The sequence below is a fragment of the Branchiostoma belcheri genome, unplaced genomic scaffold, assembly GCF_001625305.1.
Source record: "Branchiostoma belcheri isolate BF01 breed outbred unplaced genomic scaffold, Haploidv18h27 scaffold44, whole genome shotgun sequence".
NCBI lineage: Eukaryota > Metazoa > Chordata > Leptocardii > Amphioxiformes > Branchiostomatidae > Branchiostoma > Branchiostoma belcheri.
Genome location: NW_017804065.1, coordinates 800,386 through 827,762, shown reverse-complemented (window position 1 = coordinate 827,762; position 27,377 = coordinate 800,386). Strand labels below are relative to the sequence as shown.

The 27,377-nt window shown below is 39.8% G+C and overlaps 2 protein-coding genes across 4 annotated transcripts in view; one reads left to right on the top strand and one right to left on the bottom strand.

The window, feature by feature from the left end:
* LOC109478526 (uncharacterized protein ZK1073.1-like) overlaps positions 1 to 15,615 on the bottom strand; it is a 28,946-nt gene extending 13,331 nt beyond the window's left edge. For 2 of the 3 annotated variants that reach the window (XM_019780131.1, XM_019780132.1), the window contains exons 1-6: positions 15,447 to 15,614; positions 15,199 to 15,249; positions 6,526 to 6,577; positions 3,530 to 3,647; positions 2,003 to 2,068; positions 1,679 to 1,745 (exon numbers count right to left, since the gene is read on the bottom strand). In XM_019780131.1, coding sequence (XP_019635690.1) covers positions 1,679 to 1,745; positions 2,003 to 2,068; positions 3,530 to 3,647; positions 6,526 to 6,577; positions 15,199 to 15,249; positions 15,447 to 15,458 — 366 coding nt within the window. In that variant the 5' untranslated portion in view covers positions 15,459 to 15,614. Of the gene's footprint in view, positions 1 to 1,678; positions 1,746 to 2,002; positions 2,069 to 3,529; positions 3,648 to 6,525; positions 6,578 to 15,198; positions 15,250 to 15,446 lie in introns of all 3 variants that reach the window. The other variant, XM_019780133.1, reaches the window with a different exon arrangement.
* An 88-nt stretch (positions 15,616 to 15,703) lies between these two features.
* LOC109478525 (cilia- and flagella-associated protein 99-like) lies at positions 15,704 to 27,157 on the top strand. The gene is made up of 17 exons (XM_019780130.1): positions 15,704 to 15,807; positions 18,121 to 18,245; positions 18,702 to 18,849; positions 19,102 to 19,196; positions 19,508 to 19,620; positions 19,822 to 20,002; positions 20,170 to 20,250; positions 22,348 to 22,416; positions 23,122 to 23,205; positions 23,422 to 23,510; positions 23,615 to 23,819; positions 24,206 to 24,400; positions 24,589 to 24,729; positions 25,050 to 25,133; positions 25,373 to 25,452; positions 25,592 to 25,769; positions 26,426 to 27,157. Exons 2-17 carry the CDS (start codon positions 18,138 to 18,140, stop codon positions 26,567 to 26,569), a joined length of 1,995 nt encoding a protein of 664 aa, XP_019635689.1. The 5' UTR covers positions 15,704 to 15,807; positions 18,121 to 18,137; the 3' UTR covers positions 26,570 to 27,157.
* The last annotated feature ends 220 nt before the right edge of the window (positions 27,158 to 27,377 follow it).

Below are 27,377 nucleotides of genomic sequence, written 5' to 3'. Positions count from 1 at the left end.
ATGGTTGGAAATTAGTTGTGAGCAATGACCTCTATGGTTCAGGCCTTCAGGGAGTGACAAACTCTTATACTTGACTATAAGTTTATTCAGGTACAGTACTGGTATATTGATGTCTCAGTATTTCAGACCTGCACCTAAGTGATTTTCATGGTTACTGTACCAGTATGTGAACACTATTTCCACCAAAACAGAGAGAACAGGTCCAGGGTTTAAGATCTCACTTCCTGTGATATACTTATCAGTGACTTCCACACCCTTATCTTTAATAGCCAAGAAGGAACCTAGCCAAAAGCAATTATAATAGTTCACAGATCTATTCTGGATAAACATAACCTAGTTAGGAAGAGGTCACAGTGAATTAAAGCCAGGGCATCTCCTGACTCAGAAAGTTGAGGTGTTGGGTGGACTCAGTTCTTCCAGGTCCAATTTGATTGCCCCTCAGCACCAAGGACAGCATGCACTTCCATTTAAGCAATCATTCTAGCTGTTGATTTGGATTGGTGTGCTCTTAGTACACTAACTGTGCATTACCATTCTAAAGGTAACCCACGTAGCAAAGGTCCTGTCCAGAATTAATGCACCAGGTTTAACAGACATTTATTGATATGATATGAAAAATTATGAATTTTTTATTAATACATTGTATTACACTTTTACTTCTGGATACACAATTGCATTGTTCTGAGTGACTGAGTTGTAGGTTTGTGTGTCTGTCCACCCAGAGTAGGTTGAAAGCACTGGGAACGTTGACAGGCAGAATGACAGGAACCTTGGAGCTTTAAGTTTACCAGGCTAACAAACACAATCATACAGAAGTTTCCTAATTCTCTAAATAGGTTCAAAACGGTGTGAACCAAAGTTTGGATGATCAGTGAATTTCAAATATTCATCACTTTACATTTCCCAAACCCTTCTGCCATGCATCCTCTGGTTGTGACTACTCTGAGAGTACTAACTTATATTCTGTTCACATCTTCAGTGCAAATTTCTATTACGAATTCACCTCAGATCCTGTCAGACTAATGTGGATCGAAGGGTCGCCTATACATCACAGACATTTCTATGCAAATAGCCCGGTACATGTCAGTGTGCTGACTACATGCAGAGCACACACATCAAATACTGGAACTGTTACAGTTCTATTCATAGCTTCCCAAAGGTCCTGTACATAAATATCGTACAGTCCCTAAAGGCTTATGGCTTCAATGTCTAAATGCCAAGCCATGTGTTAAAAGCATTGCAGTGAATATCAATGCTGGCATGTTAGATACAAGTTTCATTCATTCTGTAACATTTATATATTCAAAGATACACTGAGCACTCTGCTCAAGATTCCTGTGTTGCTCAGGCACTTGCCACCCAAGATTTTGAATGTTTTGTCTTGTATTTTAGGTGCATATAAACCGTGGGTGTTAACTTACAATCCTGCCAGATGCCATCCTACTTAAGGTTAACAATGACCACAACTATGCCAAGGTTGCAATATAAAGTTTGCCAAATCACTTTTTGAACAATATCGGTGCCTCTTACAATATTGAACTACCCATTCTGCTAGCAACATGCCTTTGGACATATCTGCTGAACTGAACGTTATAGAACTAGTACTGACAGGCTGTGACTGTAAGTGACCTAAAGTTGTACCATTACTAAAAACTTTTAAATTGTGAAGCCATCTTACCGCATATCTGCAGAGGATGTTGGCACCTGCCCCCACACCTAACCCAACCACATCCTTGGACTTACATCTGGAAACATTAAATACAATCTTCTGTCAGTTCTTCAGAACTTTCCTCGTCTTTCTAACTGCTCAAAGAAGGATGACATCAAATTGTAGATAAATTCTCTGAATTTTCAGACATTTCAGATAGCATCCACTGTCTTTCATCGGAGACACTTGAATGACCATTTTCAGTCACCGATGAAAGATAGTGGATTGCTATCTGAAATGCCGAGAGCGAGCTACCTACTAGTCATTAGAAACCAGTGAATTTGAAATTCTTACCCCAGAGCAGCCAAGACTTGAGGAATCACTTCCGTCCCCATCTCCTGCATCGTTGGAAACTTGTAGCTGTAACGTTAACACCACGGGCTGTGAAAACTACCTCTTAACAGCAAAATGTTCTGGATGTGGCAACTTGACATTTTGGTAACAGTGCAGTGACATTTGTCATAGATCGTCATACAATTTTTGATGTTGTAGAGTTTATTTTCAAGCTTGTCACTTTAACAGAACCAACTGCCAACAAGGATCTGAGGCAGGATTTTCAATAACAGGACAGCTCAATTTCGCAGACATGGATGACTGTCCCAAGAAAGCCCTGAGCTTGTGATCTTCTGATGATGCATGACAGGGCTCTTACATGTACACTGCAGTTGGACACCTTGTTCCTTCACACTGAGTCACAGGAAATTCAGTAATTCCCTGATTCATAACACAATACACATACAACAGCACATCCACAAATGGCTCAGTCATGGTTAAACAAGTGGAAACACAGCTGCAAGCAAAGATGACTTCAAGAAAAACACAGGATGCAGGGAATAGCAAGAAGTTGAAGGTTGCACAATCCTTTGGAAGCAATGAAGCATAAATGGGTGGCGGCTTTCCAACCTTGGTTCTTCAGATTTCTCAGGGGCAGCTGCAGGCTCGGTTGTTACAGAAGGCGGCCTGCTTTTCTTAAAGGAAACAGCTCTCTTTAGAGCTGGAGACCCTGAAAAGGCTCTCTGAAGTGCAGGTGAGCCAAAGCCACTTGGGATAGTGCTATGGGGAGGTGACAGTAAACCAAGGATAGAAGGAAGATAGGCAGTAGGGTACAGAAGAGGGAGGGAATACAAGATAGTTCATCAGAGACAGTTGCTGTTTAAAAAAACATGGCTTGCTGTTAAGGCATCTTTTCTTGGCATGTCTAAGGTCTTCATAATGTCATGTTCCCTTGTAAAAGTCATGAATTTGAGTTAATGCAAGAATGTTCCTGAGATTTAAAGTTAAATTTTTCAATGTATATATTGTATATTATATTCAAAAATTGACAGTGGAGGATACTAATAGCCCAGACGATCCAAATTTGAGCTGTTTATGTTCGAAACTATTTTTGCTGAGGAGGAAAGGTCAGCCAAATGTAGTGTCCTAATCCATATTCAGCGTTAGGGCTGTTTTAGTGACCAGAACTGGGCCCAGACTGAAGGTGACGTGAGGTTAGAGCACAGGACAGATAAATGGAACAGGAAGGAACATTAAAATTGCTAGCAACAGATAACAGCAAGAAGTTACATCACAGTACTTTTATGGATCAATACTTTACCAAAGGAACAGGTATTACACGTATACTTAGCAAATTAGACAGTGTGAAAGTAACCCAGGCCTACAAATTTTTGAGGCCCAAAATAGTGAAGAAATTTGAGAGTTGTAGGGGGGGGGGGTTGTGATGAAAAGGTCAAAGGAAACAGACTAGCATTTGCCCTTTCTGTGAGACCAGGTCTAGCAGAAAAATAGAGTGACATTAACTCAGTAACAGCAACATGAGCTTACTCATTAGGCAAGGTTTCAGCTCCCTCCTCCTGTCCTGGCACTGTGATCTGGACGATACAGAACTTACTCAGGATGGCCTTCATGTCCTCATGCAGCAGGAATGGGTGGAACGACTTATCTGGGAACAAACAATAATCATAATGCAGGACACACATACTTTACAAACATACACATTGTCAATCATATACACATGTACAAAAGGACATTAAACTGCAAGTTTCGAGAGTCAGTCAATGTGTCAACCACTAACTTCTGCTGGCTCAAGTTTATTCAAACTCCTGTGTCTGCCTTTTGACTGCCTGTCATTCTGCCTGTCAATCATCCTCCTACCCACATGCTATCAACCTACTCTGTCTGGGCAAGCATAGAAACAAACTCACAGACAAACCCAACCAAAGTAATACTTCCATACATGAAAGTAATGATTGATTAACAATGATAGAGACAGGAACAAGTACACCTGTTAAATTTAATTTAAGAGTAAACTTTCAACACATTCTGATTGCACAACAAGGTGGATGATTACTTTCCTGTAACACAGCATTACTTGATCCCTGTCAGGCTTCAGCTTTTAGATTAAATGATTTCTTTACCAGTTGGCAGTATGCCCTGCATCTACCAAATTGCATGGAGGAAGGAATCAATCTGTACATGATGCATGGATTAACACCACTTTCCACTAGAGCCTCGCTGCTACCACTGAGTAACCAAACATTTGACAGTTCACTTAGTAAACCAAATTTCATGGATGAAGAACATTAAGCTTACAGCTTATAATTATGTTTTCTTATGTCTTGTTTTCTTTTAAATCATACTCTTACATTGTGCATCATACTCCAATTATTAAACCATTGGGACCACACAAGTTGCAAATTCAATTTTGATAGCTCAATGGTCACATTGCAATTACATGTAGCCATCTAGATTCTATGGAGAAGGGCTGTGGATCTTGATATAAAATCAAATCCAGCCGGGTAAGGCAACCTGGAGCTAAGCAATCAGTCATGCCATTTCCGATTGCCTGGGAGAGGGCTCTGCAGATGAAATGAGAGACCTGTGATGTTCCCGCTTAATCATTTGTCATTCTCAACCATCCAAATTAAATTGGACTGCACTGGCCCTAGGGAGACATTATCATTGGACTGACAGTGAACTTGTCACGTTACGTTTTACAACATTGTTATTCTAAAAGAATCTAGTACAACACTCTTTCCTTCATTTTCCCATCATCGTTTATAACTGTTTGATAATATGATATTTTGTGGCATATATCTGTAAATGTTTTCAGTAGTTTAATCTATTTCATTTACAATTTTCACTGTGACCTCTCCACTGTAAATTCATGTCTCCCTCCCTAGCCCTGTCCTATGATACAGTAAGTCCCACTGGACCCTGGTGGTATTTTTGTCAGAATGAGGCCAAGGCTGTCCTCAAGAGTACAATGTCATGACTCGTGACCTTTTCTGAAAATATGTGTGCTGGCTGGAACTGGCTGGAAGTTATCGATAGTGTTTGTTTCATTAGGAATTCCTGCATGACTTACGGCTGGGAACCACATAATACAAGATTCATAGATTTTCTTTCTCTATTAGACAGTTCTGAAAAGGTTGACTGGGATTTCAAGGGCAGCTGCAACTCTATACCTAAAGGGCTATAAATCATGGTATGGTTATAGAGGTTGATGGCTGAATTGCAGCCATGCCTTAAATTGGCTTTCCATTCTTCGTGAATTATGATAGAATAGTGGCCAAGTTCAGGCCAAGCCTTGAATCAACTTTTCATTTTCAGAAATGATGACACAATGGCTGCTACCATGCTACCAATAAATAAGCAAATCCCATGTTCATAACTTATAGGAAAATAGTACTTAAGAATGGTGTGAGCTCACATAATTCCATTTTGGTTCAATTTGGGAAAGTGCACCTGTACAAGCACAACACTTACTGTACCAACATTAATGCCAGGAAAGCATTGCAGGAAAGCATTGCACCTTTGAAAGTCATGATCATACAGTCAATTACTGGTATACATGTAATAACAATAATACATAATACCTCATCTGAAGACTGCAATCTGTACATGCTTTATGTACATGCCATAAAGAAGTAGTTCTGCTATCATTATCTGACATATTGATACTTTTTTACTCACAAGATTGATACTTTTTTACTCACAAGATTTTGGGTCACATAGTGCATGATATGCACATATTCCCAGTCCTAGTAACTAATCCTTGGCTGGCCACAAACCAAACCTCCCCCCACTTAAGGAAATGGGCCATGGCCTAACCCTCACAGTCACTCATCAATCAATGGCAAAGGATATTCTTCACGCACACATACATGTATGATGATATGAATGTATGTTTGCTTGTGACTTGCAAAAGTCTAGAGTCCTATTCTATGTGATAGAACAATAATAGTTTTCTACTCTGGTTAAAGCAAAGCCAAGGTTGCATGAAATTGATCCCCTTGTAGCCATGCTACATTATGTAGGAGTCATTGCACTTGCGCAAATCAGCGGATGGTGTGCCTACGTGCAAACATGCACAGAGCAAGCTCATTTACATCAGATAAGGACATAGATCTAATTTCTCCAGCCCTGCTTCATCAATCCTCCAAGGTGATGTCATCTGACAAAATGTGACTGTCACATTGAAATGATTAGGGTAATTTGGAGTACTGCATGTACTTAGAACAGAGGATCTCCTGGTAATTGCAGGCAATAACATTTCAGGAAATATATGCTGTGTTCACCAACTCGAAATTGCTAGAGGAAAATTACTATTAATACACTTCCTTCAAATTAATCTTGGAGAACTGATGCTTGCAAAAGTGGTGCTAGTTCTAGTTCTTGGAACAATAAAATAGATGAGCAAAGAAGATTAACTACCATGTATAACAACAAATTTGTATTCATATTTTTGTTGCCAACCCAATTTTTTTTATTCCCGAGTATCGAAGTATTGTTTTTCCTAGAAAAAGTCTGATACTTACGGTTCTGTCCGATGTCGTGCACTGTGAGGAACACCCTCAATTTGCGGTCTCCCTGCAAAATACAACAACTTTTAGTCAAACTTGTGTCCTGGATTTTCTTAAAGGGACTGGCTAGGAAGAATTCTGTTAAAAAGAGTCTTTTAGCAATATTTGAATCAAGCTTCAAATCAATACATTTCTGATATTGTATGTCTCTGCACTGTGACCTCCTAAGATTTATATTGACAGGTACATTGGCAATTCACTTTCCTGTTAAACTTTCAAGTTAATAAGGTATAACCCCTATTCAAAGGTGTTATAGATACTGCACATTCCTCAAGCTTAGGGTTGAAAAACAAACTTGATGATAGAAACATATGATAAGTAAATGTCAGATTCTAACTCTGATAACCTTGAAGACTGAAGCGTAATTTGGCTTCCCTAGTGGGAACACGGCTTGAATATCAATTACAACATTGCATGTAGGTTTCAATATATCATGTAATTAGTATCCATGCTCTTTCTATCAGGGGATAGTGTACACATGTAGCTCTAAAAGTCATATTGTGCACATTTTGATAACCAAAGACTATGGGGATATCAAACATTTCCAGAAAGGATTACTTTACAATGTATAATAAGATTTCTTCAACTTGTTGGTTAAAAAACTTCCCCAATGAATTGAAAGTTGGGAAAACATATTAGAGAACAATGTCTTGGTGTGTTTAATTCCTAATCCTGCTACATTGTAGGCTGTGGCTGTTTTGTGTCCCATAATGGTTATGTCTGAGAAGGTTTTATTCTAAACAGTAGCCTTACTCGGCTCTGCAAGACAGTTAGTTCCCTAAGCCATCAGTTTACAGATTTTATATTGTGACTGTAGTATACATATCTCAACAAATTAGGATTCCTGTAACATTTATTTCTTCTACAGCACTGTCCTGCCAAACTCCAATGTATATGATGGTTCAAGGTCAGGTCACAGTCTGACCTAAATTCCCGGACTGCCTGAAGGCTGCCTGTACTCATTCTCAGGACTCTCATTGGTAAACCATCAATTGAACAAACATGGCATGGCCTTTGGCAAGATTAATGGCCACAGACCCAAGGGTCACATAATGACAAACAAGGCAAAAGGCATGTCTGGAACATTCATACATTATTGAAGGGGAGATGTAATGTTATGTTACGACTGATTTTCATACAGGGATAATTTAGTGCCCTTGACATTCTTTAAAGGCTTACAATGCAAACCACACAATATTACCTCGCTTAGATGTCAGCACTTGAAAAAACATGATGTTATATATATTATTACTAGGACTTCGCATACCTTGCATGCATTGTAGGCCTTAATTTACCGTGTTTTTCAAAGTGGCAGATATATGTAACCTGGCAGATGGATGGTAATGGAGGTTAGCTATGATGAATAAATGATGAAGCAACATGAAGAATAAAAAATCTATTTTAATGCAATAAGACGAGGCACAAAAGTTCATATCAAAAGGCTGTATCGACCCCTATCACTTCAACTTTTATCTCAGCATGATACATGATATCAACATGGTAAAATATTGATCTACATGTATACCCTGTAGAAATGATCATGATGATTCATGTAAAATCATGACTTAAATGTATATGGTATGGCTAAAACATAATGGCTGCTTTGAAGAAATACGTGTAAGATTAACAAAGCAATGATTAAACTGCTTGTTAAGGCCTGCAAACTTTTAAGAAATATGGCATTTTTACCAAAATTATACATCAGACTCCATATGTGCATCGACAAATAAATGGCTTGTAAAAATTGGATTTTAGCTCTACCTCATGTTATTTTGATTTGCTTTCAAATTGGTGACATTTGAAATTGGCTTAGACCACTTAGCCCGTAAAACAGGACTATTTTCATCCATTGAATGCAGGGAACATCACCCCAGCATGTCATAAAACAGCTGGAAAGCCTTTAAGTATACACCTGAAGCTGATAATCTGGTTTCCTGCTGTATGCTGCTAACTAAATACCTTGGCTTCCCTACAAGATCAAGCCATTTCCTGTATGCATGTACATGTAGCTATGCAGATGTCTGGGGAAGTCTACAAAACCCATTCAGATGGCCCCTTCAATGTCCCCTAGATATTTGCCAGTAATGGGCACGCACCACATTATCACTATGACAAGACAAACGTTGTGCAACACGCTTTCAGTACCAAGGACGTGGACAGTCAGAAGGATTTTACGGAATGCTTTCAGTACCAGGGACGAAGGTAGACATGGAATGGTATGGGCATTATGTAGCATGCTTCCAGTACCAAGGACAACGACAGATATGGAAAGGTAGATTTGTACATGTAATATATGTAGTACCAAGGACAAAGGTACATACAGAATGGAATTTTAGTAACATATGGAATGTTTTTAGTACCAAGGACAGAACTATATAGTAGTAAACCCTTCTCCAGTCAAGCAACATTTTCATATTATCAACATAGGTAGCTAAAGTCTAAAGTCTACCTTTGTTCTACTTTAACCATTATCATTACCTAGAATACAAGAATTGCCCTAGGGCCATGGTTGTTTCACATACTCCAGTCTCAAGTAGATATGGCACTTAAACCAGCACTGCTCTTTGATGTTCGTATAAGCTGCCTGAAGGAAGTGTCCATAGAGAACATAGATATCATCTTGCACATCAAGATTCAGTTTATCCCTAGACAGGTCTAACAAGATATAAATCATGTCTGCTCATATATATACTCGATGTTATCTGAGGGTCTGCATGGGGGGGTCCTGGCAACGGTTAACGGTAAATTCAGCAGGACCGATAACGCTTAACGGTAAATTCAGGACGGTCGGCAACGCTTAACGGTAAATTGACAGGCTTTTTTTCGAGCTGCACTGGATTTGGTATCTACTCGCATTGTGAGAAAAGGTGATCACTGACAAAATTACGTATACCTTACATGTAATGAAGCATGCATTAAAGGTATGTGTTCCTTGTGTGTCCCACCTGCCCTGGTCCCCGAGTACGTCCACAAATACTGGGGTGTCCGAGTCGACGTCGGCCAGCTTGCATTTTTTCAGTCTGCCCAGTTTTACCGATAGATTTTGAGAGGGGAGCGCCGAAGGCGCTCGTAATCTAGGGGGGTCCGGGGGAATGCTCCCCCGGGAAATTTAGGATTTTTAAGCCTTCAAAAACGCGCAATTTCCCGCATTTTGAGAGGCAAATCATGGTGTTGAGAGTGTTTGTCGGTCCTTCTGATGTTTTCATATTTTACTCATTTTTTTTTGTTAATTTGCCTGTCAAGGTTGACGGATTCGTTAAAAAAATTCTGTAACTCTCCGCAAACGTCCGGAAATTGAAGGGAAGACTGGTTCTGGCTAGAGCCGAATTCGAAGGGACCGAGCGCAGAAGCGCGAGTCGAGCGTCAAAGGCGCGAGCAATGTAGGGGGGCCCGGGGGCATTCTCCCCCGGGGAATTTTGTATTTTTTAAACCTTCAATGACGCATTTTCCTGCACTTTGAAAGGCAAAATTATGCGTAACGAAGAATTATTCATTAACGCTTAACGCTGAATTTAGGATGGCAAATAACGTTTTACGTTGAATTAAAACGACCCATAACGCTTCACGAGGAATATACTGATAACGCTTAACGTTGAATTAGAGCGGGCCGGCAACGATTAACGGTAAATTAAAATAGCCCATAACGGTTAACGAAAAAGGGCATGCAGACCCTCTTATCTCCTGCCAAGAGGTATGTATGAGGATATCAGCCTACTGGGGACGGCAGACATCATTATAAATCTCTGTTTGAATTGTGTCTGACTCATCATTTCATGCCCTGAGATAAAGAGGCTACTATGGACAGCAATAACCTGCCACAATGGATTTATATCAACTCCATTATGGCAGGAAGAATTCACATCCAGGAAGGACCAACAGTTGTACCCAACTGGGATATCTTTACAGACACATTATATAACCGTTATGTTGCACAGTCATGACTCATGTGTGAATGATAAGAATATGAGTATAAGTATAAGTATAATAAAGCTAATCTGTCTCTTTAATATAAGAACCAATTATGAATATGACACAGCTGTTTGGAAATATTGTGTGTGTAAAATCTCCTCATGTTGCTATAGATAAATTGCCATGATTGCCTTTATGCAAATTAATAATAGCTCAACAGATGGCCCGATCCCACCACAAGCCTAATCCCAAAATTGTTTTATTCCTTCTACCACTTAACAAATCAACTTAATTTTGTTCTGCTTGGCAGAAGCATCTACATGCCAATTTTGCTCTCTTTTTCTGTTTCTAGAGCTACAGATGAAATTAATAATACTTGTATTTTCCAGACCATGTCACTTTGTGCTCTATTGGTATGATTGTTATTTGTTTACATGTGTGTAAGGTCATTGCACTTTTGAGAACTATATTGTACATAAGAAATCCTTGACCTAGATTAGTGTAAACACTGGATTATGTATGAAGAATTTAGTGAACAACTATTGCAGACGCTACTGGAAAGGGTCCTAAATCCCTAGGATGGAACATTAAGCCATTGTCCACTTTTCATTGCAGTTGTGTAAAAGACCTTACACACAAGTAAACACAATAATTAGCATCATTTGAAAACTCCTTCAGTCATCAGGTGCCCTTATAGGATGTGATGCAAGGAGAATCTGCCAAACAGTCAACACAACTGTGTTATGATAATTGATAAACCTGTGTCTCTGCTAGGTCCTGTACACAGCACGGCTCTAGCCAGCACCAGTTTTTCTGTCAATTACTGGAACTTTGTGGCTTGTGACAAATTTTTTTAAGCCAATCTGTCAAATTTGACAAACAGAATGAACAAAAATCTTGGGTAAAAATAAGAAAACATCCGAAGTACAACCTACAATCACTCTCAACACAATGATTTGCCTCTCAAAATGCAGCAAATTGCATTTTAGAAGGCTTGAAAACCAAAAATTTCCCGGGGGCCCCCTAAATTGCCCCAAATTTCATGATGAACCTGGACTGACAGAAAAAACATTTCAAGCTGGCTAGAGCTGAGACTGGTACACAGTGTAATGGAAGTGCCTATCAATAACACACGGCTGAAGAGCTACGGGAGTGAAGATGAAGATCAGGAGTTAATTACCTTACAAAAATAATTTAATGTTAATCCAATTTATCTCAGCAAATCAAATCGGACTACGGGGCATTAACCAACAAGGTGCGGAGTGTCGTCTAGGTGCATAGATTATAAAGCCAACAATTTGTGTCAAAATTTTTGTTAAAACTAAAAGCCTAAGTGAATATTAACATCAGTTATGTGTAAATATTTATCTGCAATCCTGGTACAATTATCCACCTATTTCCAACCACAACCCAATATCCTGTCTATGTTTCAGAATAACTCATCTATTTTGTTTTTCTATGTACCTCTTTGTCTTCCCAAATCATATTAGACTGTATGCCCATAGGTATATACAGTGTATGTAAGGTATTCATAAGGACCTAAGTCTACAATTTCCTTACCAATACCTTACATCTATCTATTCTGATTAGATTGTGATAACCCTTCAAATAAGATGCCCTGGTACGTAAGAGATGGATTTGTGAAATTCATTTTTGCGAATAGGTTTGAATTCTTAAATGTCAAGAATATGCTGTATACAAGTTACATAGTCATAACCCTACACAAATATCTAATAGCAATACACAGACAGAGTGTAACTGCACTGGAGCACCTACATCACAAATTACATGTTGTAGATGCACAGCTCGAATTTGGGATGCACCAAAATGCATATGCACCCACTATTGCAAGCCTGTAACTGTAATAATAGAAAGGTTCTAAGTCTCGGCACCCCCCTGGTATGTATAAATGTGCAGGCTGAGGATCTGTGGTGAAGTGACAGCCATTAGTACTACGTGGTCTACGTGACCAAAAATCAATCAATGAACAGACATTACAGGCCATCTGCAGCGCAATTTCCTGCGTAGGTACTTTTGCAAAGGTCTTTAATTTATCACAAGACAATCTGGCTGCTCTCAACCTCTTATTTTAGCACTCAGGTTGATCAATTTATTCATGCCTGAAGGCTAATTGCAAGGGATTCCACATGATAAGTGTTCTTTTTTTACTAAATAGAAATTTAATGTGTTTTTTAGGTTTTCTAGATAATGGCAGCTTGCTGAGATTGGACGTGGTAACTGTTTCAAAGAGCCTGTTTATTTCAGGCTCATAATGAGGGAATTTTTAAAATGTATAAATGTATAAATGGAGGCTCAGACATGTTTCTTCAAAATCTTCTAATATGCAAAACGCTAAAGAGACAATGAGAAATTCCAGCACACACAGATTTGCATATTACACCAAGAGACCTGTAAGTAGAATGGTGAAATGTCAATAGTTCACCGCCCCATGTCCTGACACTTTGATTTACTGGCAGTAAGCGATGACCTTGCTGCTTTAGACAATATTGATTTTCCACTGTACAAGCGTTGTGGCAAAACAACACAGCCAGAAAAAAAAAGAAAAACAAGGTCCCACCTGAAGCTGAACATTGTTCTTACATGGACAATCTTATCTAATGTGTAACAAAGCTTCAGTCCTGTGATCTTGACTTTACAAGCCTTGCCAAAAATAACATTTCAATCTTGATTGTATTTACAGAATTTTGAAATGACCCCTAACATATATCATAACAGTATATCACCAACATCAGTACTATTGTGTGCCATTGTTTGTCGGGCCCTTGTGAGACTGTGAACAACAGACGATAACCGGATGGTGAGTGTTTGTGTTGTTGCATAAAGGAACCATTCTAGCATGCTGATTTTCATGGCATTTGAAGTACATTATGAATTCCTTTGTGGTGTCTGCTGCAGCTGGGGAATTATGTACATCAACCTTCAGCCTGAGTTATGCACTTGCCAATGTAATCTAGCAAGGTTTGTGAATTGTGATGTCACACCTAACCTCTAGAGTAGGATCTGTGTGACATTTCATTGTCCATGTCTTTGCTTATTTGACTAGATCTCTGCTCACAAATTTAGTCATTTTTCCCAATAGATCTATACTTGTTTACTGTGAATTACATATAGCCACAACGGACAAGCAACCTAGTGGCTATCAGCCTGCTGATAATGACTTGACAACATGAAACAAGTTATTTTTCCCTACAGCAAAGCCTCACTAATAGATATTAAAATGATGAAGTTAATACTTTTGTTCAACACAATGAAACTGTTGCTAATGTCGACATAAAAATATTTTAACTATCTATTTATAAATTCTTGAGTTGTCCTGAGTGTCACATGACGGAAAAAGCAAAACCATAATTTCCTTGGCTATCATGTGTGTTTGGGGTATGGGGGAGCAGTGCAATCCTGATATTGATGTGATAATTGTAATCTATCAGAAGTCACTTCAGGATCATGGACACCTATCAATCATGGACAGCTATTGCAATTTGCAATTGATTTTTTTATGTGACACGATACTTGACATCAGTAATTAGTACATTTGGTATAGAAATGTGCCTCAAGGCAGTTGTTCCTGTTGACTAACACAAATATTACATGTACAAGTATCATATATGTGAAGAAATGAGAGGAATATATACTTTCTGCATTGTACTGACATCACATGTGCCTCCAATTAACGTTGATTATCACATAATTGGCCTCTAATTAATTATCCTGGCTGCCCAGTGGTTGGTCACTCCCCAGAGACAGACTTTCTCTTGTTTGTTTACATTGCAGAGCAGTGAGGTGGATCTGTCTCATTAAGTAGGTCAGCTAGCAGTCCCAGGGTCCCAGAGGTTTTCATAAGTCAGGACAAAAGACACATGTTGGGGATCATATGTCTGCAGCAACTGATCAGATACAGTTTGTTGACAATGGTTAATCAGAAGTTATTGACGAGTTTAAAGTAACAAAACACAAGATATGGACAGAAGAAATCTTTGTTCACAAACACAGACGGAAGCACCGACTTTCATCCGACTTCCGTAAATCCGATCCATAATTGAAAACAACACCGTCCACAAAGGAATAGTTGTTTACATTTTTTTCTGACGCCAGTTTGGAGTGGCCCTGTCTGGTTAGTTGTTTTTTTTCTGGAAAAAAATAAGTAGGATAAAAACATGTTGCGACCGTCATGGTTGGGTTCATCCAGGATGGGGCTAAGGCAAGCCATTTGTTGTTGGCGATGTTGTTTTTGTTTGCTTTTATGGCAGAAAAAATTAACATATGATAAGATACAACATCTTAATCTTCTCTTGTGCCATTGTGTTGTGTGGTACAAGCTGGGATACAAAATACACAGCTATTTCTTTCATTAAAATGGGAGATTTGCTGGTGGTATATTGGAAGATCCCGTTTCCAATAAGTTACGACCCCTTCCAATTCCATGTAACACAGTTTAGCTTCAAGGGCGACGTGCTTCCTCTCCCAAAAACTGAAGTTTTCTTCTTAACGTCAAAACGCAACTAGTTGTTGATTCAGATAATTTAAAGTAAGCTTGCTTGCGCACACTTGCTGGGTTGGATTTCTATGAGAGATGTTGGATATGACGGCAAATATTTGCAGCGAGAAAATGGGGCCCCTCCCCCACAGGACGACATCGCCAACCTCAAGGTGAAACTCACATATAGCCACACACACAGCCAAACAAAAAAGTTTCCCTACCGAAACGTAGACGGTGACATCCCCGAACTTGTCCGTCTTCACAACCTCCTTCTGTAAAACAGAAAATAACAGAAAGTATGAACAAAGGATTAATATCTCATGGTGCCGTTTTTTTTTTCGAGGATGAACGCGCCAGGCACGGCCCCCAATGGAAGGAACTTGAGAACGTACTTGAACATGAACGCGACCGTATCAAATACAAGGAGAAAAACAACGAATCCAGCCGACAAACTACAGAAATCACTCACCGTCTCCTCCATAGTGATGGAATGAAGCTTTCAGCGATGAGGAATTAAGTTGCCAGTGGTTGTTTTTGTGCGTAAACGCCTTCTCGGTAAGGCTCAAAATCCCAAACGCGAAGCGAAGGAAAGACTGAACTGTGTCACCACACCAATTCTCGCGAATGGCGAGATTTTGTGGGACGAGAATAAGCGAGACTACGCATGAACCAATCAGAGCCAGTCGATAATTTCCACCAATCAGCGATCGTCTTTTAAATGCCACTTGTGGGCATGCGCAGTAGCCCGTTGTCACAATAAACAAGTTTGATTCACTTCTCAAAGATTTGCGACTTTCTGTGGATAATCAAGACTTTTTACGACATATCTGGTAGGTTTTGAAATTGTTTTCGAGAACGGTTAAGTCATGTAATCTTAGTTATTGACGTAACATGTTGTCTTTTTCAACTTGTGCCGCAATTAGGCCATCTACACTCGCCAAAACGCGTTGCTATGCTAAGATAAGTATGTTCCTCTGCGTGCCCTGATACCGCCCCCCTCCCACAACCAGCTGATAGCATAAACATTTTCATCTGATTCAATACTTCTACATTTTACACTGGGTCACGGTGTGGCTGTACCATTCAGTTTTCAAACCAGTGGCAAGAATATGATTATACACGTTAGTTCACTTCTTCTTCTTCTTCGATACTCTCTAACCACCCCTACTGGGGTATCACTGAGAGGGGGGGGGGGCTCGTCACTGAATGACATCCAGTAAATTTCTAGCGGAGACCAATCAGAGGGCTGCTGAATAATTTGAATAATTTATCAAGGCCCACGGACGCGGTTCTTTCACTTGTAAAGTAGCCAATTACCACCGAGCCGGTGGCACACGATGGGCGAAAACATGTATTTCACACCCATTGTACGTCGACATAAAGCGCTTATACATTACAAACAGAATTTTCGTAGGACTGCCATTACTTTAGTTTGCAGCATGTGTATTGAGAATGAGTATCTTCATAATTCTGCTGGCTGTTTGTAGAAGAACGGCACAAAAAAACAGTTTTCAATACCAACACGACTTAGCAGATAACACGTAATGAAGACCACTTTTTACGCAGATTGTAGCACTACGTAATGTTACACAAACTAACAGTAGATGTTTTAAGGAATTCACAGAAATGACAATGATAGATAATGTAACGCATATACATTATACAGCACAAAATAAAGAGTAACAGTAATGTAGTCGTCTTTGGCCGGGTATGGCAAGTTATAGTACGTACATGTATCGGTTCAATATAATCTTTAACGGGTAAGTTGACAGCAACAAGCAAGATGCATAGGTTCTATTACTTTTGTAGCTCACTTGCGTCTAGATTTAGGGCGAACCCATGTTACTTTTTCGCCGCAGTTTTTCATGTAGTGGTTACTTCGACAGCCTTTCCGCTGACGCAAACATACTAGTTTGAGGTTCCACAGCTCTTACAACGTTAGCGCTTGAAGTGGTGTTTTCCAAGTTTGTTGGTCTGGTGATGTTGTCTTTGTTGGCTTGTTGTCTGTCATTTCCCTCAATTTTTATGTTTGGCGGCCCGTCTTTGATGGGTTGGGTTTGCTTCACAAATCTCGGCTTCGCTAAGATCCGTTCCTTCCCGTACGTAGTGGTCGCTCCATTAGCACTAGTGCAGCCACATTTGAATGTGTAAAACTTAATGTCTACAGTCCCGTTTTGATTCGTTCATCAAAGTAGATTTTACTAAGGTATGACTTTACTAAGTGATTGTGGAAGTACTAGTACTTAGTACTGATGTAAACAAGAAACAATATACGCGCTCTGGTTGAGTTCATGGCATTTACATGAAACAAGGTGCTAATAGCCACTAGTCGGTGACGCGTCAGCAGCCCCATGATTGGTTCCCGCTAGAAATCTACTGGATGTCATATAGTGTACACGGGGGGGGGGGGTGCGACGGACTATGGCTGCACGGCCAGAAGCCCGGCCTTGAAGGCCTCCACTGTCTGGGCTTTTACAAGCTGGCCCGGTAACTTGTTCCACTCATTTATCGTTCTTGGAAAAAAAGAAAATCTAAAACAGTCTGTTTTGGCAGGTATTGCTTGATACTTATATTCATGACTTCCTCTGGTACGCCTATGGGCAGGTTTGAGGTATTGTTCCGTTTGAATATTAATATGTCCATGAGCAATTTTATATAAAGATATCAAGCGAGCGGTTCTCCTTCTGTCAACAAGTAACGGCCACTGGAGGCGCTTTAGCATGTCAGAAACACTGCTGGTATAGTCATAATCACTAACAGTCATTCGCGCCGCCCTTCGTTGGACTCGCTCCAACGCCTGGGAACCACCGATGGTGTGGGGATCCCATACAGTCGCACAGTACTCCAGGTGTGGGCGTACAAGTGTTCTGTAGCATGTAGATTTGACACGAAGAGGACAGTGCGAAAGGTTACGGCGGATGACTGCCAGTATCCTATTAGCTCTACCAGTGACATAATTTATATGTGTGTCCCATTTCATATCCTGTGATAGTTGGACTCCAAGGTATGGATGGGTTTTAACACTAGTAAGATTTTCTGAACATAATTGGTATTGTGTAATAGTCGGGTTACGCTTACGAGTAATATGAAGTGTGTGGCACTTTGACGTTCACGTTGTAAACCTTATGATTGGTGTGTTTCAGGACGTTTTTCAGTCATCATGAGTCACAAAAAGCTGTTAGCCTGCTGTGTGGAGCTACTGGACACCTTCAACCCAGAGGAGAATTGTGTGGAGGATCATCTTAAGCACTTCCTCAAGAAAAACAAGGTGACTTTTGTGCCTTTGTACATACAGTCATACCTGTTAATAGGCTGTTATACAGGTCCTGTATTGTACATTTGAAGTCTCGGTAAGAGCACCACATCAACAGAACTTCCTGATCTAAAGCAAAGCTTAAAATTGACCTGTAAAACACAAAAATTTGAAATTTTTACTCTTAAACTCCAGTCTTTGGCAAGGGATGAGCAATCCGCTGCTTCTGTGACGTTATGTTAGGCAGTTGCAGAACATGTGACTCGATGAACAGTGGATCATAAGTTGAGTTTATGATGATCCATCTATAAAATTACAATCAAACTTCAGAATGGTTTCCACCAACACATATGAGCTTTCAACTTAACATAAAAGGTAAGAAATTCCTTCTGAACACTTCTTTTTTTCACAGATGTAAAAGAAATTGTTTGAAGCAGACAATAAATACAATGTACTCTCCTTTCCCCTCAGTCCTTAGATGAAAATGACCAGACGTTTATTGTGGAGGTGTTCTCTGGCTGTGTCCGGTACGCTCCGATCATGAAGGTTGTGGTGGACGGGTTCTACAACGTGAAGGAGGGCAAACGGTCGCTCAGATCAGAGAGGAACATTTATATTAGTAAGTATCAGTTAACTTGTTAGGCATTGCTCTTAAAGTAAGTATAACTTACCCCTGGTACTAATTGCTATAAAGTATTTTGATTCAACTTCTCCCTAGCTATTGTCTAACCTATATAGAATTGATAGCCAAACAGCTACTTCAGTGTTTCTAACATAGAAGTCATTTACAATTTAAAAACCATGCTTGTATGCGCAGTACCTTGACAAAGAACACCTAGACCGTAGACTAATGAAATTCTGTATGTTTCAGCTCTGTGCTACATGACAGTGTTCAGACTGGATGAGTTGGGGATCGTCCACTTTAGCAACTTTGTCAAGTCCCAGGATGTGAACAGGATGCACAATGTGAGTACATGTACTACTATAAACAACTGCATTATTTTAGCATGCTGGCATATATGTACATTGTTCCTCCCCCACCTTTTTAACCTACACAAAAGTAGCACTGTGTGTTTTAGAGACTGCATTGTGATAATTGTTATTTATAAATTATACCAAATTTATTCTGTCCCATTTTAAGTGTTGCAGAATTGTCTAAAGAGATTTTTCTTAATATCATTTTTTCAGATACTGAGATAGTCAAGCACAATTAGTAGTTGATGATAACTCCTTTTTTCTTAAATGCTATAAGCTCAAGAATTAGTTTTCTTTTGCAGTTTTTTTCATTCTTCTTGGCTGATGAGAATCTGAAGAAGTGGATTAAGGATGAGTGGTGCAAACACTACGACCCCAGGTTTACCCAGGACAACCTTCTCAGACCACTACACAGGTACACACGTCTTGGCTGTCACTGGGTTGTTGGAGGTTTTGTTTTTGGTGCATTGTGTGTCCTTAGTTATTTGAATACCATATAGTCATGGGAGCTGGTGTAACCACAGACAGAGAATCAGTATAAAATAAATACTTCAGTACTGGCATGTATCTATAAAATCATAACCAAATAACATTTTATTATACATAATCTCTCTAGGTGGATGCCAGAGCTGGAAAAAATGATCAGCCAACTTGCAGACAAAGTCGCAAACAAAAATAACTTACCGAAGAAAGTAGTGAAGCCTGCAACCCAGCCACAGGAGTTCAACATCACCCAGCCCAAACCCCGAGCTATCCCTGTCCCAGAGAGAATACCCAAGCTACACAAACACAGACCGGTAAGCAGTTTTGTTATACTTATGCTTAGCAGGCTCTACAAGTCATGCTTGATAATATTATTATGATGTACTTTTTTCTAATGGCATATCCCTTCTTGAAACTCTGTATCTTGTGTATGGAGGCAGCCCACAAGAAAATGATTGAATGTGTTTTTCTGCTGACACAGGTACCTGAGTCCACATATCGGCCTCCTAAAGAGCAGGCTCTCCTGGCAGAGGCAGAGGAGATGAACAGGAGAAGAGCAGAGGCAAGTTTGATAAATGTTTTGCTCAAGTCTCATCGTGGCTGCTGAGCATGAGCAGATCTCAGCCTTGCATGTAATTTTTCACTCAACAATCACAAAATTTGAATTGGTTGCAGTACCTGATAAAAAAATGCTAGGCTAAGTACTACCAGACGTATTTGTTTAGAATTTTGCATCACCTAACTTTTGCAGCATGGTGTAGTTGGAGTAGGAGTTGCCAGCCTCTATTTGTAAATGCGCTTGAGTCTGATGTAGAGAACTGATTTACAAAGCTGATGTAACATAAAAAGCACAGCAAATATTTTACGATGTACAGTACTCAGCACCTTGATATGTGCGTGTACATGCTGTCAAGGTTATGTATGAAAGACTTCACCTTGTTCAAGTTCACTCTCATGGAACCCTGCCCAAATCCTGTGTCAGTAATCGTCCAAAATTACTCTGAGCATAGCTCTTACAGGCACATGATATTACCATCAGTCGACTTACCGTCGGCTTGGCCGAAAATTACAGTACATGGTTTGGATATAACAATTTTTGGTCGCTGGCAACTGCAAGTAAGCCCTCTGCCATTACTATTAAATTTGTTTCATGTTGCCTGAAGAATATGCAGTATATATGCTACGCAAGTACCAACTCTAGTGACAGTAGGTGCAAAATATTAAGTACACAGTTCCTTCCACCCCTGACTGTGGATCCGTAGTTTATGTGTACCAAATAGCCCACCCAAAGATATTTCCCACAAGAGTTGGAAGTAATCCACCAAACAAATGAACCTGAATGGACATGATGAAGGGGAATCCTTATCTCCAATATGGGAGAGAGACATATAAATCTTTAATCTTCTTCTTATTGGAAAAATTTTCAACCAATCCCCAATAGGAAGTAACTACACAAGTTTTTTGCTTTACCTTAAATTATTGAATCAGCCAAAATTATTACGGTACCCATGAAATTTCTTTATCATCATCTTGTTGTGCTCTCCACCCCTCCCTACCTTCCAATTCTTCATCAGCCCTTTATGAAAATCAAAATTTCATATATTTGTATCAATAAGTTAATTCTTTTTGAAGATTATACTCCAAGTTTTTGTTTGATGGATACTTTCTTCCCTTATTGAAAATAGAATTCAAAGTTTTCTTCCTTCATACATGGTTAATGAAATCCTTCCTTGTCTAATATTTCAAAGCGTACTGAACAGAGAATTTACTATAGATCTTTGCATTGGGTGTGCTTGGACGTCCAAGAGAGCTCATTGGCATTCTGTTCAACAGACATGTCATGAATAAAACCATCATCATGATGGTGGTCAGGAGGGGCTGTTACTAAGTGCAATTGTTCATGTGTCAGATGCACTATTTAACTGTGGGTGGCAGGAGTTAGTGCTAGAAGCTTCTGGTGAAACTTGAAAACAAGGCCTGGCTGGAAAGCGCTGGTAGCCGTCCACACTGTACACTATACAGTGGTGGTATTAGAGGGGCTGAATATAGTCAGAGAAACTCAAAGAATCATACTGTATTCCAGAAGCTGGCATCATTACAAAGTGTATTTCTTGTGCCTTTATGCAGTAAGGATGATCATAAATACATTCTGTATGGTTGTGCATTCAAATATAAGTGCTTCATCAACTTTGGTTTCTGTCTGAACAATTCAGTTTCTTGGTTAAACCCTGATTCACTGTTCCCTGCTGCTGGATATAATGACACCAGTTGCTGCCCTTAAGTTCAGTTGGCCATTGCCATTGATTGCAGTCTGTGTAATTTCACGGCTTAAGTACCAAGACAGAAAAGCTGCGGGATTACGAAGGCTAGGCTCTGAGCCAGAGAATAGTTTGTGCAGAACCTGGAAAATTAGTCCAATAGAACCAAGCAGATGGAAAAAATGAGGATTGCAACGTTATCTAGTAGGGCATTGCAATTCTCAGGTGTTGTGAAGAGGATTTGTAAAGGATAATTGGAAAGGATTTCAAGCCTTCAGGGCAATTACCAAAAATTTTGAAATATGTTTATGATGCTAAACAGATACTAGTAATAACTAATTCAAATAGGGTACAGTATTTTTCAGTAATATTTCATGCCTTCTTTTCTTTTTCCCGCACAGGAGATTCTAATGGATGCTAACAGGTTTCAGTTCCGGGCTGCCATTTCAGAGAAGTCAGCAAAGACAAAGGTCAGTGTTTGTCTGCCATTTTGTTGAAAGCCTCACTTTTGGGAGGAAGAAGTTTGGGGATTTCTCAAAGCGAGTGAAAACCATTAACCTTTTCAGAGGCATAAAGACACCTTTGTCAGCACTGTTACATGACCGCCACAGTGACATTTCCTGTTAGTTCATATGGGACCAGCAATGCCAAACAGATACGTGATACGTAGTGTAATTGCCTCCATTTGCAGAGGTTTTTTTTTACCTCCATGAAAAAATTGAGGTATTCTTTTTGGGTCTGTGTACTTGTGTCTGTGCTTTTTCATATTTGTTGTCAAGATGGATTGTGATACTTAGTATGTGAGTACAAAAATGTAGGTCTTGTTTTTGGTGTGCTTGTTTGTTTGCTTGTGTGTCTGAATACAGTAGAGAGACAGGATGCAAGGGGGGAAATGGTGTAACCGCAGACTGACAGAATGTCGAATTAGAGATCAAGATGTGAGGGTAGGAGGCTGGGAGGTGGTGAATGATACAAAATCTTCAGTTTCCTGCAGTATTCATGTCTGTTGCCTTTTTTCAATGGAAGCCAGTGGGGGAAATGTGTACAATGTATATAGAATCAGAACAAATTCAGTATGATGGACAAAACAAGAAACAAATATATATTACAAATACTTCCTGGACATGTGAGATCTTCCATCTCTTGTAACTTTCAATCTGTTCTTTTCCCTGTAGAAAATCATGTCAGAGATCATGGATGAAGAAGACTCCAAACTAGACTTTGAGAAGAACCGAGCCAGACCTTTGCCAAGACACGTGGTGAGAACTACATGTAACTTCCTATCAATAACATATAGGCATTATTGAAATATTGTCCAATACAGAGGTTGTAACCTGTTGACGTGTACTTGAATTTCCTATTTGAATCCATTGAGTTCCAAGTATCCTGCATGTAGAAGGCAGATAATATGTATCTTGAGTACTGAGGCTAAGGAACCCACTGTGGAGACCTGACTGTGTTTTCCCTGTCTCCAGACTGAGAACATCCCCATCAAGCTCAACACAGCAGCCATCCTGAGGGAGGGGGCACTGGTGCAGAAGAAGGAGGACCATGAGCTCAAGAAGTATGTGTAATGTGCACCCAGGTTTTCAGATTTCAAAAATGAATTTCAAGGCCTGCACATAAAGAACAATCTACAGTAAATAATATCCTTCTCCATGTCCCCAGACTGCTGGATCTTGAGGCTGGTGCCAAGGATGCCAGTGAGTTCCTGGAGTGGCAGCAGAAGATGCGGCAGAAGGACTACGATGAGCAGTTGGCGGAGATCGAGAGACGGCGTCTGGAGGGGAAGCTGAGCCACGAGGAGGCCATCTTGGCACGTCAGACACTGGTGAAGGAGAACAGGCAGAAAGTCCAGGACATGAAGGAGGAGGTAGGACTGACTGCTGTTTCTGTTGCTTTGGGTGGCTGCAAAATACTTCCAGGAAGCTTTATGGTGGTAGGTAGGGAAAGAGAGGTCTTCAAGGTGTCTTGAAACTCATATGGTTGCAACAGTTCTATATAATAGTACAGTTACTGTAATAATACATTGAAAACACATATTTGCAGTGTCATGAATTCATTGTGGAGAGGTCACTGCAAATATGAAAACCACTGCAAAAGTTTCAAGATTTACTGTAGTCATGGGAGAAAAGCGCCATTATGGGATTGTCCAAAGTACTGAAACTGCTGCTGTTATAATCTAAGTATTTTTTTGTATATTTTGTGTTTTTCCTTTCACTGATGTACATTTGTATAACATATGTCCATCCCATTCAGACCCAACAGTTGATGCAGGAGTATGTACATCAGCGCATGCAAGATGAAAAAGAGATGAAACGGCTGGTGGAGATCGTCATGTCAAGTCACAAGAACGCCATCCAGGCACGCGAACAGCTCCGCGAGTACAAGCGGAAGATCGTGGAGGAAGTCAACATCGAGAGTCAAGAGCTACTGAGACAAGCCTTGGAAGATGTAAGTAGTCTCAAGAGCTGACTTTAGCTGCTGTGTTCTCTAACTTTTACTCCAACAATCTGTCGATCATGAGATCTTCAGATCTTCATGTAATCAGAATAATCAAGCATTCTCTGAAGGATTTTGATCTTCTGATAGTATAAACTATTTGATAGTTATTTAATACTGTCATTATTCAATATTTACAGGAGGAAGAGGAGATGAAGCGTAAGTTTGAGATCATCCAGCAGATCCGTGCCATGGAAGCTGTGCCTGTGGTGAGACAGAAGTTTGTGGACCTGGCATCCACTGCTGGACACCAGCTACTGAGTGAACTCTCCATCTTAGAGGTACATGGATCTATGTTTTGTATATATGTATTTATCAATCTTGCATACATATGGTACTCCCTTCAGTCAAATTAGGCTGATTTCCAATTGAGATTATGATGGGTAAAATTCAGTTCTACAAACAAATTGTACAAAGGAAATTGTACGAAGAAAATGTACATATCTCTCATTCTCTCAGAGTCTAAGCACGTTAGTTTCAAATCTACGGTAATTTGGGAAAACTGTAACATAAACGTTTAAAACAAAACATCAATAATATCAATCAACTAATCTAGAGTGAAGCAAGCAAGTCGTGAAGACTCAAACTTTTCTCTCAACAGCTGAAGGAGAGACTCGGTCTCATGAAGGAGGCACAGAGAAAAGCAGAAGAGGAGAAACGGGATGAGATCCTGACTGCCAAACAGGTGAGGACAACGTAGTTTTCTCTGGTACACAGGCTTTACCAAGCTAATGAAACTATTCAGTAAATGGGGATGAGAGCTTGGTTGACCAGTAATTTATTATGTTCACAACTCTTTCAATTCTTTTCCATGTACATGTGACTGCATGGTTAAACCTTACTGACACTATGAACTGTCATTCAAAGCACTGATGTGGTGCAACATCTCATACAGATCTTAATTCTGATTCTTTCCTATAACAGGGAAAGGACAAGAAGTTGATGGACACACTAGAGCAGATTTCGAGACATCGGGCAGAAACAAGCAAGGCTGCTGCCCTGAGGTAAGTTGCCCTGAGTTACAGTGGAATATGCACGGAATCAGCCAGAAATTCACAATGACAAACAATGCAACAAATTCACAGAAATTCTAAATTCATAATGGAGGTGTGACATATTCAATTTCTTGTTTTAATTGTACAGACTGGAGAAGAAAAGAGCAACCAGTGGGAAGAAGCCTGAGGTGAAAGACCCAAAACTGCAGGACCTTGAGAAGAAGCTACAAGAGAAGAAAGCTGAGCGGCTGAGAGAAGCTGAGAAGATGAAGATCAAGTCTGACAAGAAGTCGGCTGGCCGAACACAAGAACTTGCCAGAGAAAAGGTTAGTATGGTGGCTAGTCTGACTACTTCACACTTCAAGGTTGAAGGTTGTGATGACTGGTGACAGAGAATCTTGAGCTCAAATTGAACTGATTTTCATAGTGATGAGGAATCACATTGGTAGTTCTGGGAAATCGGGAACGGTTCTCTCGAGTTAGAGGAGTACAGCCACAAGCTCTCACTCAGGGAGGAGGCCCAATCAGTGATTGTGTAACACTGGCTATAGTTTATTGTATAGTGTAAAGGTCAATCGGAGACCTGCCATGAGCCATGTTGGAGCCATTCATCTTCACTCTTCTCAGAGTGCGTTCTGGAACAGTTTGTATTGGCTGTGGCATTAGGTAACTTTGGTTAGTCAAGTGTGATTTGTCCATTCTGTTTTAGTTCCCTCCTATAGCTGTCAGGCATCAAATTGAATACCAGTATCAATTTTTCAGTGTTTCATGCTGTTGGACTGTGTTTCTATAAGCTTTCTTCACTCTGCACACATTTCTCAGTCATTGATTCACTGACATTCACAATCACTGATGAAAGATAGTGGATGCCATCTGAAAAATCAGAGAATTAATGATGTAATTTGTATCATATAGTGATACTTGCTGTTTTGTACATCTTATGTCATAACTAACCATTTTTGTTCTGTGCTGTGATTGACAGAAAGCTCTGGAGGAGAACAGATGGAAGGAACTGGAGAGGACGAAGGAGAAACAGGCCAAGCTGGTAACACAGGGAATCCGTCCTGGGACCAGGTCTGCACAGATTCTCAACAGGTCTCCTGCTGCCAGAAAAGTCACAGCATAACAAGGCTTTATGACCGTTGGAAAGAACTAGTGATAGGAAGAACTACTTTAGATCTCATTTTGAATTACATTAAAACCTGGCTTTTTCCATCCAATACACAAGGTTAAGACCTCTCAAAACCAAGGTCAAATACATTGTACCTTTAGTTGAGGTGCTACAATGTATCCAAGCTGTATATACACATTAGCTTCATAATCTAAATGAATTTAACTGGTTCAGTGTTACTATGATAATCACAGATGCCCTACACTGTAAAAATACCAAAAGTGTATGTCACAATCTTGCACTGTCCTGGGAGGCTAATGTTGGCTGACATGTAAATCAATAATAATATAGTAGCATTTACATGTAAGTAATCTTCGTGGTCTATTTAGCTCCTGTTAAATAAGAATATTGAAGACACTGCTGCTATAAGTAGATCTTGTACATGTATAAATGGTGCCAAGTGGATTAACTGTATATAAAGCACTGTATTTTTGTGCACACTTGAGGGTGTTATTGATCAGTTTATTCTGTATATAGAATTGCCTTACTGAAGTTTTCCAACACATTTACTTATCACACAATAATGAAAAATGATGAACTGCAGTTGTGTACGAGTATTGAAGTTTTGTTTTGGGTGTGTTTGTGTTTGTGTGTGTTTGTGAGTGTGTGTGTGTGTGTGTGTGCTCGTTTTCCACATGGGTGGGGGGAATTACCTCATTAGAGGCCACAAAAGGTCAGACGAGCAGTGGGAAAATGCCATAGACGGAGTGGAAATTCACGATGCATACAAGAATAAATTCACAAAACTAGTCTGAAAAGTCAG

What these genes read in the sequence shown, in the direction of transcription:
- LOC109478525 (XM_019780130.1), top strand. Translation starts at nt 18,138, where the DNA reads ATGAGTCACAAAAAGCTGTTAGCCTGCTGTGTGGAGCTACTGGACACC. An exon ending in ACTTCCTCAAGAAAAACAAG is followed by an intron (nt 18,246 to 18,701) that starts GTGACTTTTGTG and finishes CTTTCCCCTCAG; the next exon opens with TCCTTAGATGAAAATGACCA. An exon ending in AGAAGTCAGCAAAGACAAAG is followed by an intron (nt 22,417 to 23,121) that starts GTCAGTGTTTGT and finishes TTTTCCCTGTAG; the next exon opens with AAAATCATGTCAGAGATCAT.